Raw genomic sequence first — 18128 nt, 5'->3', positions numbered from 1 at the left:
CTTAGATCTTGGTGAAAATGACTCTACAGACAGGTGTAAATATTTTTTAAAGAAACGTTTTTAACGTTTCTTTTATTTTTGTTTGTAGTGATACCTAGGGGAGGTGATCGATATGATAGCATAGATTTGTTGTGAACGTTACAGAGCAAAATTTCAATGTATATTATATGAAATTATTTAATAATAAAGTTATAACTTATCCAAGTTTTTTAAATAAATATTTTAATTAATTTAAATATATTAGATATTAATTATATGCATAATAAAAAATTATTTTATCAACGGGTTAACGGGTTAATCAGGTCGGGTCAAACCTGTAATCTGACCCGATGCCGGGTCAGAATTTGATGACCCGACCTGAATATTTCGGGTCAACCTGGCGGGTCACCCGAATTGACCTTTACCCATTCGGAGCTCTAATTAATTTAATGTAATTACGGTATAATATAAATTTACCTTTAATCTATTTCTATTTTTTGTATGAAAGAATCCCATACTACTCCATAATCGCTCTACTGATGCTGCATTAACACAAATGCCAAACATATGCGCCGCGACAGTTCCAATTTCTGGGTAAGCATCACGAACCCAACCCCAATATTTGTGAATATTACCTTTAAATTGAGCAACAGATGCTTCATCAAAAGGATATTTAATTCCTTGCGAAAAATCATCAAATTCTGTAAGAATAGATTCAGGATTATGACCAGTCCAAGCTTTATAATAGTAAACTAGCCATTTTCCCATGTGTAAATAACTAATTTTTGATTTTGAGGGCATTAGAAAATATTTCATTTTGTATGTAGGATGAAGTAACCAGGATAGTATGAGAATTGGTTGCTCCCACATCTCCCATCTTTTCTGTAATCGTAATAGAATTTCATCAGCCATATCATCATCTGGAAATTCTTTCCAAAATTGATATAAATAAGCAAAACAATGCAAGACTTCATGTAATCTTGCTTTATCAGTTTGCAAGATATTAAGGACATGACAATAAGGATCTAAAAGAAATTCTAAAGTTGTTAACAATTCCCAAAAAGTGTCATCCATAATTATAGAATAAATTTCTCGTGATATTGCTAATGGTTCAGTTGCTCGATGTCGTTTTGAAGAAATAGATGGCTCAAATTTTGCAGCTAAAGACTATAAATAAAAAATTATTTAATATAAATAATATATATTATATTACTAGTAAAGATTTATTAAAAAAGAAAATTTCTTACACGCAAAGCTTCCTTAGTTGAAATTAAACTTTGACAGCAATTAAGATAACTGTTCCACCTGGTATCTCCAGGAATTGCAGGCTGAATGTATTTTCCATATATTTCCTTTTGAATGTTTCGAAGTTGACCTATAAAATATTTGTGATTTGCATTTTTAAAATAAGCCGCTAACTTTAGTGCTTGATCCGATGTTAATTTAAAATCTGGTAATGCCTTAAAGATATCCCCAACACACAAATTTATCTGATGAGCGAAACAAGGCAAAAAAACAATATTACGATATTGAATTCGAAGTCTTTTTCTAAAATTTTAATTTAATAAAATTAGTAAAATATAGTAAAGCATTTAAAAGTATTTATTAATTAAATAATTATTTACGTACCGTGCAGCATTGTAAGCAGGTGCACTATCTGTAACAATAGCTAAAAGTGTTATTTTCATCTTGTTTATTTCAGATATCATTCCTTCAGTTTTAGACATAACTTCAGTAGTTGTTGCACGCTCACAACTTATATCTTTAGCTTGCCATGCAAAAGGTTGCCCATCAGATGTTACGAGCACAGTTCCCATCAATTCCTGTTCACGAACATTTGTCCAACCATCAAAAGACATCGTAACTCCTATCCGATCTAATTTCAATTTTTCTAGCATTGTCTTATCAAGCTCTTCAACTGCATCACCCAAAATTTTATTAGATAAAGTTTTTCGATCTGGTAATTTGATTTCTGGATTAAGAAATTTAAATAATTCAATAACTTCTGAATTATTTACCCAATTCAACGGAAATCCACAAGAAATAGTAACTCGTAATATCAGATGATGGAATTTTTGATTTTCTGCAGTTGAAAGAGGCCGGCAAATCCATTTATCTAAAGGTCCATGATTTGACCATTGGGATGGAAGGGAAGATAAAGAAGAGCGGGATGAAACTGAATCTCTTCGTAATAATAGTTGTTGATTGGATGAATCATTCGTATTTACTTCCATTAAATTACTCTTTTTCATGGCAAGAGCAAATACTTTACTTTTTTCATCATTATCATACGCATCATGAAAGTTTCTACAATTTTTGAAATGAGTAATCAACCTTTCAGTTTTATCTATAATTGTTTTTAGCTCCAAACTATTTTCGCCAAGCTTTGTAAAACATGCTTTACAATAACATAAATTGTTGTTTCCGCTCTTTTTATTTGTTTTAACGATATAATTTTTCAAGCTTTGAACCATTACGAAAGTTAAAAAAAAGATGTAAATCATGATTATCGTCATATATAAAATAATGCGTATTACCATAAATAGTATGATACATGAGATACGATAAATAAATATATGCATTCTTATCATTTATTACTTTGCGTCTTGCATCTTTGGTTCAAATAAAAAAAATCATTTAAATTTTTTTTTTTCAAGATACTTCGTTCAAATGAACAATCTTAAATTCCATCCCATCTGTTACTAAAAAAAATGAAAAAAACCGTTCAGTATTATTTTTTAATTTAATATTAAAAAAAGTATTCTTCCACGTCCAAATGGCCCAACCTATTACAATTTACCTTCAAACATCCACATATATCTCAGAATCTGAGAGCTAGTATAACATTAAACAATAATTAATGCAATTTCTTTAAATAAATATTAAAGAAATATATAAGTAATATAACTTTGCACTCCATCATTCGTATTTACCTTAGAATTATATCTCACCTATTATAACATTGGATTTTCTTAAACCAAATGAATAAATATTATTAGTGAGCTGAACTTTATTTTTTTATTTCATAAGCAGTCAGTTCTTCAGATCTTTAGAGGCAAGTATCAATTAATTTTTTTTTAATTCATCTTCTTAATAAATGGTAGTTAATGTGGCTAATTTGTTATCTCACGTTCTTAAAAAAGAAAAAGAAATGACATTAATATAATTTCTTTAATAATTATTAAAAAAATAAAATCTAACTCAAAAATTACCTTCAGTTACAACTTATGAAATATATCATTAATATATTTTGAACAATTAGAATAATTATATTTTTTCTTTCTTATTTAAACTTTTTAAATCAGCAGCGAAGATAATTAATTTATTATGTTAAAACAGATAGTACAAAAATAAAATATAGTTCATTATTGATACGGGAATAATAAAAAAATAGTTAGAAAAAAATAAAATAAAATAGTAGTTTGGAAAATCGGAGATAAAATATAATAAACAAAAAAAAAAATTCTGTACGAATGTACGAAAATTGTACGAAATTGTACGAAAATTGTACGAAGTACATTCGTACAGTGTACGACCTCATCAAAATGCAACTGTACTAAATTGTACTGAGTACGTCGTACAATGTACGAGTACTGTACTTGTACGAAGATTTGGCTCGTACACCACATTTGGACAACCCTGACTATATTAATGTTTTACCAGATTAATTTTTTTTAACTTCTTAAATTAATAATGCATATTACTATTTTAACATATTTTCTCTTTATTCTAAAAATAAAATTTTCTTTTTCCATAAATTTCTTCACATGGGTTATTCACCAAATCTTTTCATGATAATTTTATTTTGCTTGATCTTAATGTGTTCTTCAAGTCACACCTTTTCTCTATATAAGATCTCACTTTCTATTCTCTTTTATTTCTCTTTACTTTTTTTCATTACAAATTTCACTTTTACACCTTCCATAAATCTTCACATAATATTTTCACTATGATTTCCTGTTGCTCTGCTTCATCAAATAAAAAGTTCCAAATTCATTACAAAGCTTAAAAGCTTTGCATAAAACAAAAATAAATCATCTTGAGGGTGGGTATCATATGCAAGGTTTCTAAGATATCTCTTTAATGAGGTTTAACTGTAGACAAAATTTCAAACTTATGTTCCAGTTCTTTAAATGGTTAATCTTTTGGCCTGTAAATGGGGTACTTGTACCTCCAGGACTAGTCTTGAATGAAAAGTATATAATTAATTCAACTTTATCAATTAATGTTTTTAAAATATGAAATAAGAATAGTTAAAGGGCTAAGAAAAATAAAGCAATGCTACCTTGGTTTGTATTGAATGAAGTTGTCAAAGATGAACTAATAAGTGATGATTTGAAGTTAACAATCTATCAATATGAATGATTCCAAGTTTATTTGTCCTTATTAAATCCAATCTTATTAAATCAATGTATTAAGTTAATTTTATTTTATATATGATAGAATTAAATTTTTCAATATCCGATTGACTTGTTCATATTTGTGACTTTATGAGGTATTTCACAAATGCATAAAGTGCAAATATCAGTTTCCTTTAGCAATTTATCTAAAATCCAATGAATTCAAGTATTTACTATATAGGCCTTATAAAAATTATACAATTATTTTTGAGAATAATTGTATTCATTTTGTATATTTGGCTATTTGTATATATTGTATGTATAATAAAAAACTACCAATTGCAATAATAATTAAGAAGTATTAAATAAAGTCTCATTATTATAAACTAGTGTACTTTTGGATATAGTAAGTGAGTTTATTTTTGAAAGTATACTAATAAATTTATAAAAGATTTTTTTATAACAATAGATTGTGTTAGTGAGATTTATAAAAAAATTTTCTATGATTTTTTTTTAATAACAATATATTGGTAATAGACAATTAACTTATTAACTGAAGTTAATAATTGTTTTTAGTAAGATTTTTTCTATAGTTCACAGTAACACTAATATTACTGATAAGTAGTATAAATAAAACAATAGATAACATTTAATAAGGTTAATAAAAAAATTTTCCAAGATTTTTTTAATGGTATAGTACAATAGATAGATATAATAAAATTTTCTGAGATTTATATTAATAACAATAGGTATGCTAAATTTTTGGTGATTATTTTTTTTAATAACAATAATAGATTGGTATCATAGTACAATGGATGGTATAGTACAATGGATAGATTTAATAAAATTTTTTGTGTTTTTTTTTAATAACAATAGATTGGTAATAGACAATAAAAAATGTTGCAAAAACATTAAAAACTGAACTGATAATGAATTGGCAAATCAGATTGGTTTTCAATAATTACTAGTCGCAGTAATAATTGTCTATTACCAATCTATTGTTATTAAAAAAAAGTCACCAAAAATTTTATCATACCTATTGTTATTAAAATAAATCCCAAGAAATTTTATACCTAGTATCTTTTGTACTATACCAATTAATTTGTCATAAAAAATTCTAGAAACTGATCTATTGTATTAATAAAAAACCTTAGAAAATTCTTTATATCTATCCATTATAAGTTATAACATACCAATCTGTTGTTATCAAAAAATTTTTTATATTGATCTAATGACTCTATTGTTAAAAAAAAAGTTCAGAAAATATATTTATATCAATCTATTATTAAAAAAAAAAATTCAGAAAATTTTTTTATATCTATTCATTGTACCAATCTATTGTTAAAAAAATCTCAAATTTTTTTTATATATCTTAATCTATTTTATAAAAGTTTATTAAGTTATCTATTACCTATTAGTAGTATTAGTATTACTGGAAAAAATTTTACTAAAAAACAATTATTAACTTAATAAGTTAATAATTGTTATTACCAATTTATTGTTATTAAAAAAATCACAAAAAACTTATTAAATAAATCTATTGTACTATAATACCAATCTATTGTTTAATATTAAAAAAAAAATACCCAAAAATTTTATCATACCTATTGTTATTAAAATAAATCCCAGAAAATTTTATTATATCTATCTATTGTACTATACCATTATATTATTAAAAAAAAAAATCCTAGAAAATTTTTTTATACCAAACTATTATTAAAAAAAAGTCTCATTAAATTTTTTTATAAATCTCACTAAACATAATCTATTGTTATAAAAAAATCTTTTATTAATTTATTAGTATACTTTTACAAAAGTACACTATTTTTTTGATTTTTAGCTAACAAAAACGTCAAGTATGATGTTTTTAGCTAATAAAAATCAAAATTTCCTTGATTTTTAATAACAAAAACGTCAAGTATGATGTTTTCAGCTAATAAAAATCAAATTTCTTTGATTTTTAATAACAAAAACGTCAAGTATGATGTTTTCAGCTAATAAAAATCAAATTTCCTTGATTTTTAATAACAAAAACGTCAAGTCTTACATTTTCAGCTAATAAAAATCAAATTTTTTTTGATTTTAATTACAAAATCATCAGACTTTTGATTAAAAAAAATCATTTTTTTTTGATTTTTTAATCACAAAAACGTCAAGTCTGACGTTTTTGATTAAAAAAATCATTTTTTTTTTGATTTTTTAATCACAGAAACGTCAAGTCTGACGTTTTTGATTAAAAAAATCATTTTTTTTTTGATTTTTTAATCACAGAAACGTCAAGTCTGACGTTTTTGATTAAAAAAATCATTTTTTTTTGATTTTTTAATCACAGAAACGTCAAGTCTGACGTTTTTGATTAAAAAATCATTTTTTTTTGATTTTTTAATCACAGAAACGTCAAGTCTGACGTTTTTGATTAAAAAAATCATTTTTTTTTGATTTTTTAATCACAGAAACGTCAAGTCTGACGTTTTTGATTAAAAAATCATTTTTTTTGATTTTTTAATCACAGAAACGTCAAGTCTGACGTTTTTGATTAAAAAAATCATTTTTTTTTTTGATTTTTTAATCACAAAAACGTCAAGTTGATTAAAAAAATCAATTATTTTGACGTTTTTGATTAAAAAAATCAATTAATTTTGATTTTTCAATCACAAAAACGTCAAGTCTGACGTTTTGATTAAAAAAAATCAATTTTTTTTTTATTTTTCAATCACAAAAACGTCAAATTTTTGACGTTTTTGATTAAAAAAAAAATTTTTTTTTTCACATTTTAATAAAAAATGATCAACATACTATTTCATGATCTGTCAAGTTAACATTCTTTTTGAGCAGCACAGTTAAACTCAGCGCAAAAAGTTTCCATAGTGAATGTTCACTTTCTCTGTACATGTACATGTACTGTACATGTTCATGTTCATGTTCATGTTCATGTTCATGTACATGTTCATGTTCATGTACATGTACAAGTACATAATAATATAAAGATTAACTGGAGACTTTTTTACCAAAAAGGCAATTTTTTTCGTATCCACGGCAACTGTGCATGTGGTGATTTTTAAAAATGGAATGGGAAAATTTTGGCGAAAATCTGGTCAAAATGGGATGATCGACTAAAATTTTTTCCCCTTAAAGATAAAAATTACCAGAAAATCTTATCTTTGGGTTAATATATGCAATAAAGTCGATTAAAATTTGAAAAGCTAGATTTAATAACTTAATTATATTTTCCAAAATTTAAAAGTGTAAATTCCTTATAGTTTGAGGATACTTAAAAAATGATTATAAATTATTATATAAATGTATTATACGTTTATTTAATTAAAAGTAATTTATACATATAAATAAAAGATATGATATATATATTTAAAAGTAAGAAAAATACGCCAAAAAATGTAATGCTGTCGGTACTTCATATTTGAATTTAAGTTATTCCCAGTAAAAAGTCCTGTACTGAATTCATATTAGGTTTGTATTGAATTTATACATGAGCCCGTTTGGTACGAAAAATTGGACCATAAATGGGATAAAATTAAAATAAATATGGCCAAATTTTATACCGAATGGGCTCATTTCATAATTGGCCTATATTTGGTACAAGAACTTTTTACTGGGATTCGATTTTAATATGTTTTCCTATATTGATTAAAAACAATAAGATTAAAACATTGTGTATTATAATTAATATTAATTAAATTCCATACCATTGTTTCGATCATTTCGAACTTCAATTTCTAATTCTTCAATATTACGCTTTTTAGAAGAATTTACAGTTGAAATCAATTGATTTAACAGTCTACTAGGGTAAATCACATTTGAGTGATAAATATTGGAAGAGCTTTGAAACGATAAACTAAAATTTAATATAAATAAACTAAATTTCATTTTTGTAATATCACGAATAAATATAAAAATACCATTGATTTTTATTTATATCAAGCTCATATTCCTTTGAAATGTATTCTTGAATTTAAATAGAAAGTTAAAATCAATTTAATATTTTTTATCATCTATCAATATACTGTATACTATATTATTATTTATGGTACATACCTTGTTTCATGTCAAATGAAATTCTTGAAGATGAATTGATTGATTCTGATTCAGGAATTAGAGATAGTGATTTACTAGTATAAATTATAATTGATTAATACTTATATCGAGACAGTGTTCCTTTGTTATGTATTCTAAATATTTATTTGTTAAAATAAAAATTTATAATTTGAAATATTAAAGGTAATATGTTGTGTACTGTACCTCGATTCATATTATTCAATGATAAATTTGTAGCGGAAATCAAAGAGGCTAACGATCTACTTGTAAAAATTGCTCCTGAATGAGGTTTTTTTGGACCAAGTTCTTTCAATTGTATTAATTCTATTCTTTTACTTTCAGCTAGTTTGAATTGGTTTGCAAGCTTATTTTTATACCAATTATAAGAAATTTCAATAATTTGATTTATAGAAGGTCTTTTCAATGGGTCAGAATTCAAACATTCTTTCATTAAATTAGCAAAACATTCGGGTGTATCATTTGTAATTTCAGGTCGTTTACCATCAATAATTTTATAAATAAGTTTGGTATCATGTTAACGTCATTAAAAGGTTTACAGCCTGTTGTTAATTCCCACATAACCATACCTAAACTATAAATATCAGATTCTTTTGAAAATTTAGCACCTTTAAATATTTCTGGTGCAATATAAGGTATTACTCCATATATTTTGTTATTTAATAAAGTGCTATTCGCAGGTTGCGATAAACCCAAATCACCGATTAACCATGCTTGATATGTTGTTAATAATATATTAACCCAAAGATAAGATTTTCTGGTAATTTTTATCTTTAAGGGGAAAAAATTTTAGTCGATCATCCCATTTTGACCAGATTTTCACCAAAATTTTCCCATTCCATTTTTAAAAATCACCACATGCACAGTTGCCGTGGATACGAAAAAAATTGCCTTTTTGGTAAAAAAGTCTCCAGTTAATCTTTATATTATTATGTACTTGTACATGTACATGAACATGAACATGAACATGAACATGAACATGTACAGTACATGTACATGTACAGAGAAAGTGAACATTCACTATGGAAACTTTTTGCGCTGAGTTTAACTGTGCTGCTCAAAAAGAATGTTAACTTGACAGATCATGAAATAGTATGTTGATCATTTTTTATTAAAATGTGAAAAAAAAAAATTTTTTTTTTAATCAAAAACGTCAAAAATTTGACGTTTTTGTGATTGAAAAATCAAAAAAAAAATTAATTTTTTTTAATCAAAACGTCAAGTTTGACGTTTTTGTGATTGAAAAATCAAAAATAATTGATTTTTTTTAATCAAAAACGTCAAAATAATTGATTTTTTTAATCAACTTGACGTTTTTGGATTAAAAAATCAAAAAAAAAGATTTTTTTTAATCAAAAACGTCAGACTTGACGTTTTTGTGATTAAAAAATCAAAAAAAAATGATTTTTTTAATCAAAAACGTCAGACTTGACGTTTTTGTGATTAAAAAATCAAAAAAAAATGATTTTTTTTAATCAAAAACGTCAGACTTGACGTTTTTGTGATTAAAAAATCAAAAAAAAATGATTTTTTTAATCAAAACGTCAGACTTGACGTTTTTGTGATTAAAAAATCAAAAATGATTTTTTTAATCAAAAACGTCAGACTTGACGTTTTTGTGATTAAAAAATAAAAATGATTTTTTTAATCAAAAAACGTCAGACTTGACGTTTTGTGATTAAAAAATCAAAATATTTTTTGACCAAAAACGTCAGACTTGACGTTTTTGTGATTAAAAATCAAAAAAAGATTTTTTTAATCAAAAACGTCAGACTTGACGTTTTTGTGATTAAAAATCAAAAAAAAATGATTTTTTTAATCAAAAAACGTCAGACTTTACGTTTTTGCTATTAAAAATCAAGGAAATTTGATTTTATTAGCTAAGAACGTCAGACTGACGTTTTTGTTATTAAAATCAAGGAAATTTGATTTTTATTAGCTAAGAACGTCAGACTTGACGTTTTTGTTATTAAAAATCAAGGAAATTTTGATTTTTATTAGCTAAGAACGTCAGACTTGACGTTTTGTTATTAAAAATCAAGGAAATTTGATTTTTATTAGCTAAGAACGTCAGACTTGACGTTTTATTATTAAAATCAAGGAAAATGATTTTATTAGCTAAGAACGTCAGGACTTGACGTTTTTGTTATTAAAAATCAAGGAAATTTGATTTTTATTAGCTAAAAACGTCAGACTTGCAAGTTTTTTTGTTATTAAAAATCAAGGAAATTTGATTTTTATTAGCTAAGAACGTCAGACTTGACGTTTTTGTTATTAAAAATCAAGGAAATTTGATTTTTATTAGCTAAGAACGTCAGACTTGACGTTTTTGTTATTAAAAAACAAGGAAAAATGATTTTATTAGCTAAGAACGTCAGACTTGACGTTTTTGTTATTAAAAATCAAGGGAAAATGATTTTTATTAGCTAAGAACGTCAGACTTGACGTTTTTGTTATTAAAAATCAAGGGAAATGATTTTTATTAGCTAAAAACGTCAGACTTGACGTTTTTGTTATTAAAAATCAAGGGAAAATGATTTTTATTAGCTAAAAACGTCAGACTTGACGTTTTGTTATTAAAAATCAAGGGAAAATGATTTTTTATTAGCTAAAAACGTCAGACGTTTTTGTTATTAAAAATCAAGGGAAAAATGATTTTATTAGCTAAAACGTCAGACTTGACGTTTTTGTTATTAAAAATCATGGGAAAATGATTTTTATTAGCTAAAAACGTCAGATTGACGTTTTTGCTATTAAAAATCAGGGAAAATGATTTTTATTAGCTAAAAAAGTCAGACTTGACGTTTTTGTTATTAAAAATCAAGGGAAAATGATTTGTTAGCTAAAAACGCAGACTTGACGTTTTTGTTATTAAAATCAAGGGAAAATGATTTTTATTAGCTAAAAACGTCAGACTTGACGTTTTTGTTATTAAAAATCAAAGGAAATTTAATTTTTATTAGCTAAAACGTCAGACTTGACGTTTTTGTTATTAAAAATCAAGGAAATTTAATTTTTATTAGCTAAAAACGTCATACTTGACGTTTTTGTTAGCTAAAAATCAAAAAAAAATAGTGTACTTTTGTAAAAGTATACTAATAAATTGATAAAAGATTTTTTTATAAACAATAGATTGTATTTAGTGAGATTTATAAAAAAATTTAATGAGACTTTTTTTTAATAATAGTTTGGTATAAAAAAATTTTCTAGGATTTTTTTTTTTAATAATATAATGGTATAGTACAATAGATAGATATAATAAAATTTTCTGGGATTTATTTTAATAACAATAGGTATGATAACATTTTTGGTGATTTTTTTTAATATTAAACAATAGATTGGTATCATAGTACAATAGATTTATTTAATAAGATTTTTGTGATTTTTTTAATAACAATAAATTGGTAATAACAATCATTAACTTATTAAGTTAATAATTGTTTTTTAGTAAAATTTTTTCCAGTAATACTAATACTACTAATAGGTAATAGATAACTTAATAAACTTTTATAAAATAGATTAAGATATATAAAAAAAATTTGAGATTTTTTTAACAATAGATTGGTATAGTACAATGAATAGATATAAAAAAATTTTCTGAATTTTTTTTTTAATAATAGATTGATATAAATATATTTTCTGAACTTTTTTTTTAACAATAGAGTCATTAGATCAATATAAAAAATTTTTTGATAACAACAGATTGGTATATTATAACTTATAATGGATAGATATAAAGAATTTTCTAAGATTTTTTATTAATACAATAGATCAGTTTCTGGAATTTTTTATGACAAATTAATTGGTATAGTACAAAAGATACTAGGTATAAAATTTCTTGGGATTTATTTTAACAACAATAGGTATGATAAAATTTTTGGTGACTTTTTTTTAATAACAATAGATTGGTAATAGACAATTATTACTGCGACTAGTAATTATTGAAAATCAATATAATTTGCCAATTCATTATCAGTTCAGTTTTTAATGTTTTTGCAATATTTTTTATTGTCTATTACCAATCTATTGTTATTAAAAAAAAACACAAAAAATTTTATTAAATCAATCCATTGTACTATACCATCCATTGTACTATGATACCAATCTATTATTGTTATTAAAAAAAAAATAATCACCAAAAATTTAGCATACCTATTTTATTAATATAAATCTCAGAAAATTTTATTATATCTATCTATTGTACTATACCATTAAAAAAATCTTGGAAAATTTTTTTATTAACCTTATTAAATGTAATCTATTGTTTTATTTATATTACTTATCAGTAATATTAGTGTTACTGTGAACTATAAAAAAAATCTTACTAAAAACAATTATTAACTTCAGTTAATAAGTTAATTGTTTATTACCAATATATTGTTATTAAAAAAAAATCATAGAAAATTTTTTTATACCAAACTATTATTAAAAAAAAATCTCATTAAATTTTTTTATAAATCTCACTAACACAATCTATTGTTATAAAAAAATCTTTTATTAATTTATTAGTATACTTTCAAAAATAAACTCACTCACTATATCCAAAAGTACACTAGTTACCACTATGAAGATCCCGATGGATAAATTTTTTTTTGTGAATGACATTAAGTCTAGAAAAAAGACTGGTTAGTGTTAATCTTATTTATAATAATATCATTTAATATTTGTAATTACCCTTCCGTAATTTTCCACAAAATATATAATTTTTCGCTCCATGAAATATTCATAAAATTCTTTTGCAAATAATTATGTAAATTACCGCCATTTGCATATTCCATTATTAACATGTAATCTTTTGTTTCAGGATCTCGCGTAACACCATGAATTTTTGTAATATATGGGCTATAACACTGAACAAGTGATTTCACCTAGAATAATAATGAATAATTCATAAGGACGCTTAAATATAATATTATTAATTAAATGTACTTACTTCATTTATAAAATAGGTGCTTATATCTTGCGAGTTAAATAATCTTTTTACGGCAACTATTTTATCTAACAAAGTCGCTGAATAGATGATACCATATCCTCCTTCCGCTATTTTCGCTAAATTTTTGATTTGAAAATATGGAATCCACTTAATTTGTGTATTAAAAAAACTTGCAAGTTTATTATGAATGAAATCATATACTTCTTGTGGTTTAAATGGTTCATAGAATGGATGGCGATTAGCAAAATCAGCAATTTATATTATTATGTACTTGTACATGTACATGTACATGAACATGAACATGAACATGAACATGTACAGTACATGTACATGTACAGAGAAAGTGAACATTCACTATGGAAACTTTTTGCGCTGAGTTTAACTGTGCTGCTCAAAAAGAATGTTAACTTGACAGATCATGAAGTATGTTGATCATTTTTTATTAAAATGTGAAAAAAAAAAAAAATTTTTTTTTTTAATCAAAAACGTCAAAAATTTGACGTTTTTGTGATTGAAAAATCAAAAAAAAATTAATTTTTTTTAATCAAAACGTCAGACTTGACGTTTTTGTGATTGAAAAATCAAAAATAATTGATTTTTTTAATCAACTTGACGTTTCTGTGATTAAAAAATCAAAAAAAAAATGATTTTTTTAATCAAAAACGTCAGACTTGACGTTTTTGTTATTAAAAATCAAGGGAAGCTAAAAACGTCAGACTTGACGTTTTTGTTATTAAAAATCAAGGGAAAATGATTTTTATTAGCTAAAAACGTCAGACTTGACGTTTTTGTTATTAAAAATCAAGGAAATTTGATTTTTATTAGCTAAAAACGTCAGACTTGACGTTTTTGTTATTAAAAATCAAGGAAATTTGATTTTTATTAGCTAAAAACGTCAGACTTGACGTTTTTGTTATTAAAAATCAAGGAAATTTGATTTTTATTAGCTAAAAACGTCAGACTTGACGTTTTTGTTATTAAAAATCAAGGAAATTTGATTTTTATTAGCTAAAAACGTCATACTTGACGTTTTTGTTAGCTAAAAATCAAAAAAAAATAGTGTACTTTTGTAAAAGTATACTAATAAATTAATAAAAGATTTTTTTATAAACAATAGATTGTGTTTAGTGAGATTTATAAAAAAATTTAATGAGACTTTTTTTTAATAATAGTTTGGTATAAAAAAATTTTCTAGGATTTTTTTTTTAATAATATAATGGTATAGTACAATAGATAGATATAATAAAATTTTCTGGGATTTATTTTAATAACAATAGGTATGATAACATTTTTGGTGATTTTTTTTTAATATTAAACAATAGATTGGTATCATAGTACAATAGATTTATTTAATAAGATTTTTGTGATTTTTTTAATAACAATAAATTGGTAATAACAATCATTAACTTATTAAGTTAATAATTGTTTTTTAGTAAAATTTTTTCCAGTAATACTAATACTACTAATAGGTAATAGATAACTTAATAAACTTTTATAAAATAGATTAAGATATATAAAAAAAATTTGAGATTTTTTTAACAATAGATTGGTATAGTACAATGAATAGATATAAAAAAATTTTCTGAATTTTTTTTTTAATAATAGATTGATATAAATATATTTTCTGAACTTTTTTTTTAACAATAGAGTCATTAGATCAATATAAAAAATTTTTTGATAACAACAGATTGGTATGTTATAACTTATAATGGATAGATATAAAGAATTTTCTAAGGTTTTTTATTAATACAATAGATCAGTTTCTGGAATTTTTTATGACAAATTAATTGGTATAGTACAAAAGATACTAGGTATAAAATTTCTTGGGATTTATTTTAACAACAATAGGTATGATAAAATTTTTGGTGACTTTTTTTTAATAACAATAGATTGGTAATAGACAATTATTACTGCGACTAGTAATTATTGAAAACCAATATGATTTGCCAATTCATTATCAGTTCAGTTTTTAATGTTTTTGCAACATTTTTTATTGTCTATTACCAATCTATTGTTATTAAAAAAAACACAAAAAATTTTATTAAATCAATCCATTGTACTATACCATCCATTGTACTATGATACCAATCTATTATTGTTATTAAAAAAAAATAATCACCAAAAATTTAGCATACCTATTGTTATTAATATAAATCTCAGAAAATTTTATTATATCTATCTATTGTACTATACCATTAGAAAAATCTTGGAAAATTTTTTTATTAACCTTATTAAATGTAATCTATTGTTTTATTTATATTACTTATCAGTAATATTAGTGTTACTGTGAACTATAAAAAAAATCTTACTAAAAACAATTATTAACTTCAGTTAATAAGTTAATTGTTTATTACCAATATATTGTTATTAAAAAAAAATCTCATTAAATTTTTTTATAAATCTCACTAACACAATCTATTGTTATAAAAAAATCTTTTATTAATTTATTAGTATACTTTCAAAAATAAACTCACTCACTATATCCAAAAGTACACTAGTTGATGATAATTATTAGTATTAATTTTTGTAACTTCAAGAAATTCTTCCATATTGATGATATCGTCATTAAATTTAAACGTAATAAATGATTCCGTAATTCCAAATATTATATTTGTTGTTAAGCAATATCTACATCCAATGTAAATTATAAGACAGTATTGACACCATTTTTGACAATCAGAAATAAATCCTAGGTGTTTATCACAAACTCTACATTGACCACAAGTATCCCACCAAGGTAAACAAAGAATTGAAATGGTTTTATTAGTTAAAGTTGATTTAATCCATCCAGAGAATAATCGATCATCTAAACTCGAATAAACGGGAAACCCTAGTTGGTAAATTAGTTTTTCACATAATAATTTACAGTATTTATATTCAAAATCCGACCAAGAAATTTTATAAGAAAAAAGTTTTATAATGAAGAAAGACTATCTTCATGAAAACAGGATTACAACTATATGAAGCAAATGGACGAGTATCCGTACTTATATCTATTATATCTATCGTAATTTTAATATGTATAAACAAGCAAGTATCGCAATATTTTTGACCATCTATCATCGTAAGTCTATTTTTACAGTCTTCCCTATCATCGAAAGGAAAAAATAAAATAGGTACAGGACAAGATTTTGAATTTAGACTAACGCTCATTGACTCCATGAAATAAAGTTATTAATGAATTTGAAACTGTAAAATTATAAATTTATATATAATTATTCGGTGTTACACTTATTTCGGTATATTTCTTTTTTTTCTATAGAATGTTTCATCTAAATTTTAGAAATTTCTGATACACAAGCAGTGCATTTACCTTAATTTGGTAATTTTGAATAAATTTTAGAAGGTTCCCTACCGATGATAAATTTGCGTCATCATATATTGGTTTCGCAAGTTTGATCAACGCATACTTACCATACATTTAAGGTTATGATGTTATACAAATTGGTGATATTCAAAAATTTTCTTGTATGATTAGTTAAAATTTTTTCTTTAGCGACGCGCCTTTGAAAACGCTATATTAAACAATTACAAGAATTATACCGATCACAAAGTTAATATTTTTTATTAAAATATAAATTTATATGCTGGTAAATAATTTGTTTTAAAAGGTATAAACAAAAAAAAAAAATATTAAAAAAATATTAAAATTATTCATTCTTATCAATCACAAATATTTTGCGGCATATCTAATTTTAAATAGTGAATATTTTTGGAATGTCAGTTTCTTCTAACTTTCTCTACTAATTTTGTAAGTTCACATCACATGTTCTGCCTGCTATATCTATTGCTCTTATCTAAATTTCCTCCTAATTACTTTGCAAAAATAATTCCCCGAAAAGTATTAGTAGAATTCACTGGTTTGGAGATGGATCACGAATTAATTATTATAATTAATATAAAAATGAATAAATATATAGATACACGGATATACTGAACTAATGCTATTAAGGTTTCAATCTATTTTAATTCTTAATATTCTACTTCTATTTTAAATTTTGCATCCTATACTAAGTTATGATCAACTTATAAGAATTTAAATAGAAGGTTTCAAAAAAATTTCACAATTATCTTTTGACTGAATGAACTATAAAGAAAAAAAATTATCATTAAAATATTTATTTAATAGTATCAATAATATAAAGTAACATTTTTATGTTATGAGATTTTTAGAATTAATAGTTACTCGTCACGTTATAGGTATTTTTTATACAACTTAGTGGTAAATCAACCAATTAGTAAATGTCTGATAAAAATTATTATTATTATTTTTCATTTTTTTTTGATAATATAATATTAATTTTTCTTCTTTCTTTTATTTTTTATATGAAATATTATTCAATTAATAGTGATCGTAATGGTCGTGATTATAATTTATAAAATTTATGGTATATCTCAAAATCCAGATACAGTACTAACACTGAACATATAAAGTGTAAAATAACGCGAAAATATCTAATTTTACATCAAAATAACATTAAAACAACAGGATTTTATTTGCTATCTAAAAGTTTTGACCGTAACTTTAATCTCCAAGTATTTAAGTATATGTAAATGTATTTTGAACAGAAACTGATTAATTTTCATCCCGCCAAAATGAAATTCTGTGATATGTGAAAATTTTACGACTATTGTTTGTGTTTGTGTGGCATGAAAATCTACAATATAATAAATTTTATAGTTTGCTGGATTAATTAGTCTACCCTAGTGTCATACTAACTTCCATAGTAAACATTTTTTTTTATTAATGGAATTACTTTTATTCCATAAGTAAACTCAATTATCATCATAATTTAAAATAACTT

The 18128-nt window shown here is 23.8% G+C and overlaps 1 protein-coding gene across 1 annotated transcript; it reads right to left on the bottom strand.

The window, feature by feature from the left end:
• Positions 1-7926: 7926 nt before the first annotated feature.
• OCT59_013989 (uncharacterized protein) lies at positions 7927-8823 on the bottom strand (the record flags this gene model as incomplete). Its single annotated transcript, XM_025324157.2, has 5 exons — positions 7927-7955; positions 8024-8157; positions 8237-8282; positions 8373-8417; positions 8577-8823. 5 exons carry the CDS (start codon positions 8821-8823, stop codon positions 7927-7929), a joined length of 501 nt encoding a protein of 166 aa, XP_025187669.2.
• Positions 8824-18128: the final 9305 nt, after the last annotated feature.

This window comes from Rhizophagus irregularis, chromosome 21 (genome assembly GCF_026210795.1).
Source record: "Rhizophagus irregularis chromosome 21, complete sequence".
In the NCBI taxonomy this organism is placed as follows: domain Eukaryota; kingdom Fungi; phylum Glomeromycota; class Glomeromycetes; order Glomerales; family Glomeraceae; genus Rhizophagus; species Rhizophagus irregularis.
The sequence above is the reverse complement of the archived record's forward strand: the minus strand, read 5'-3'. Positions and strand labels throughout refer to the sequence as shown.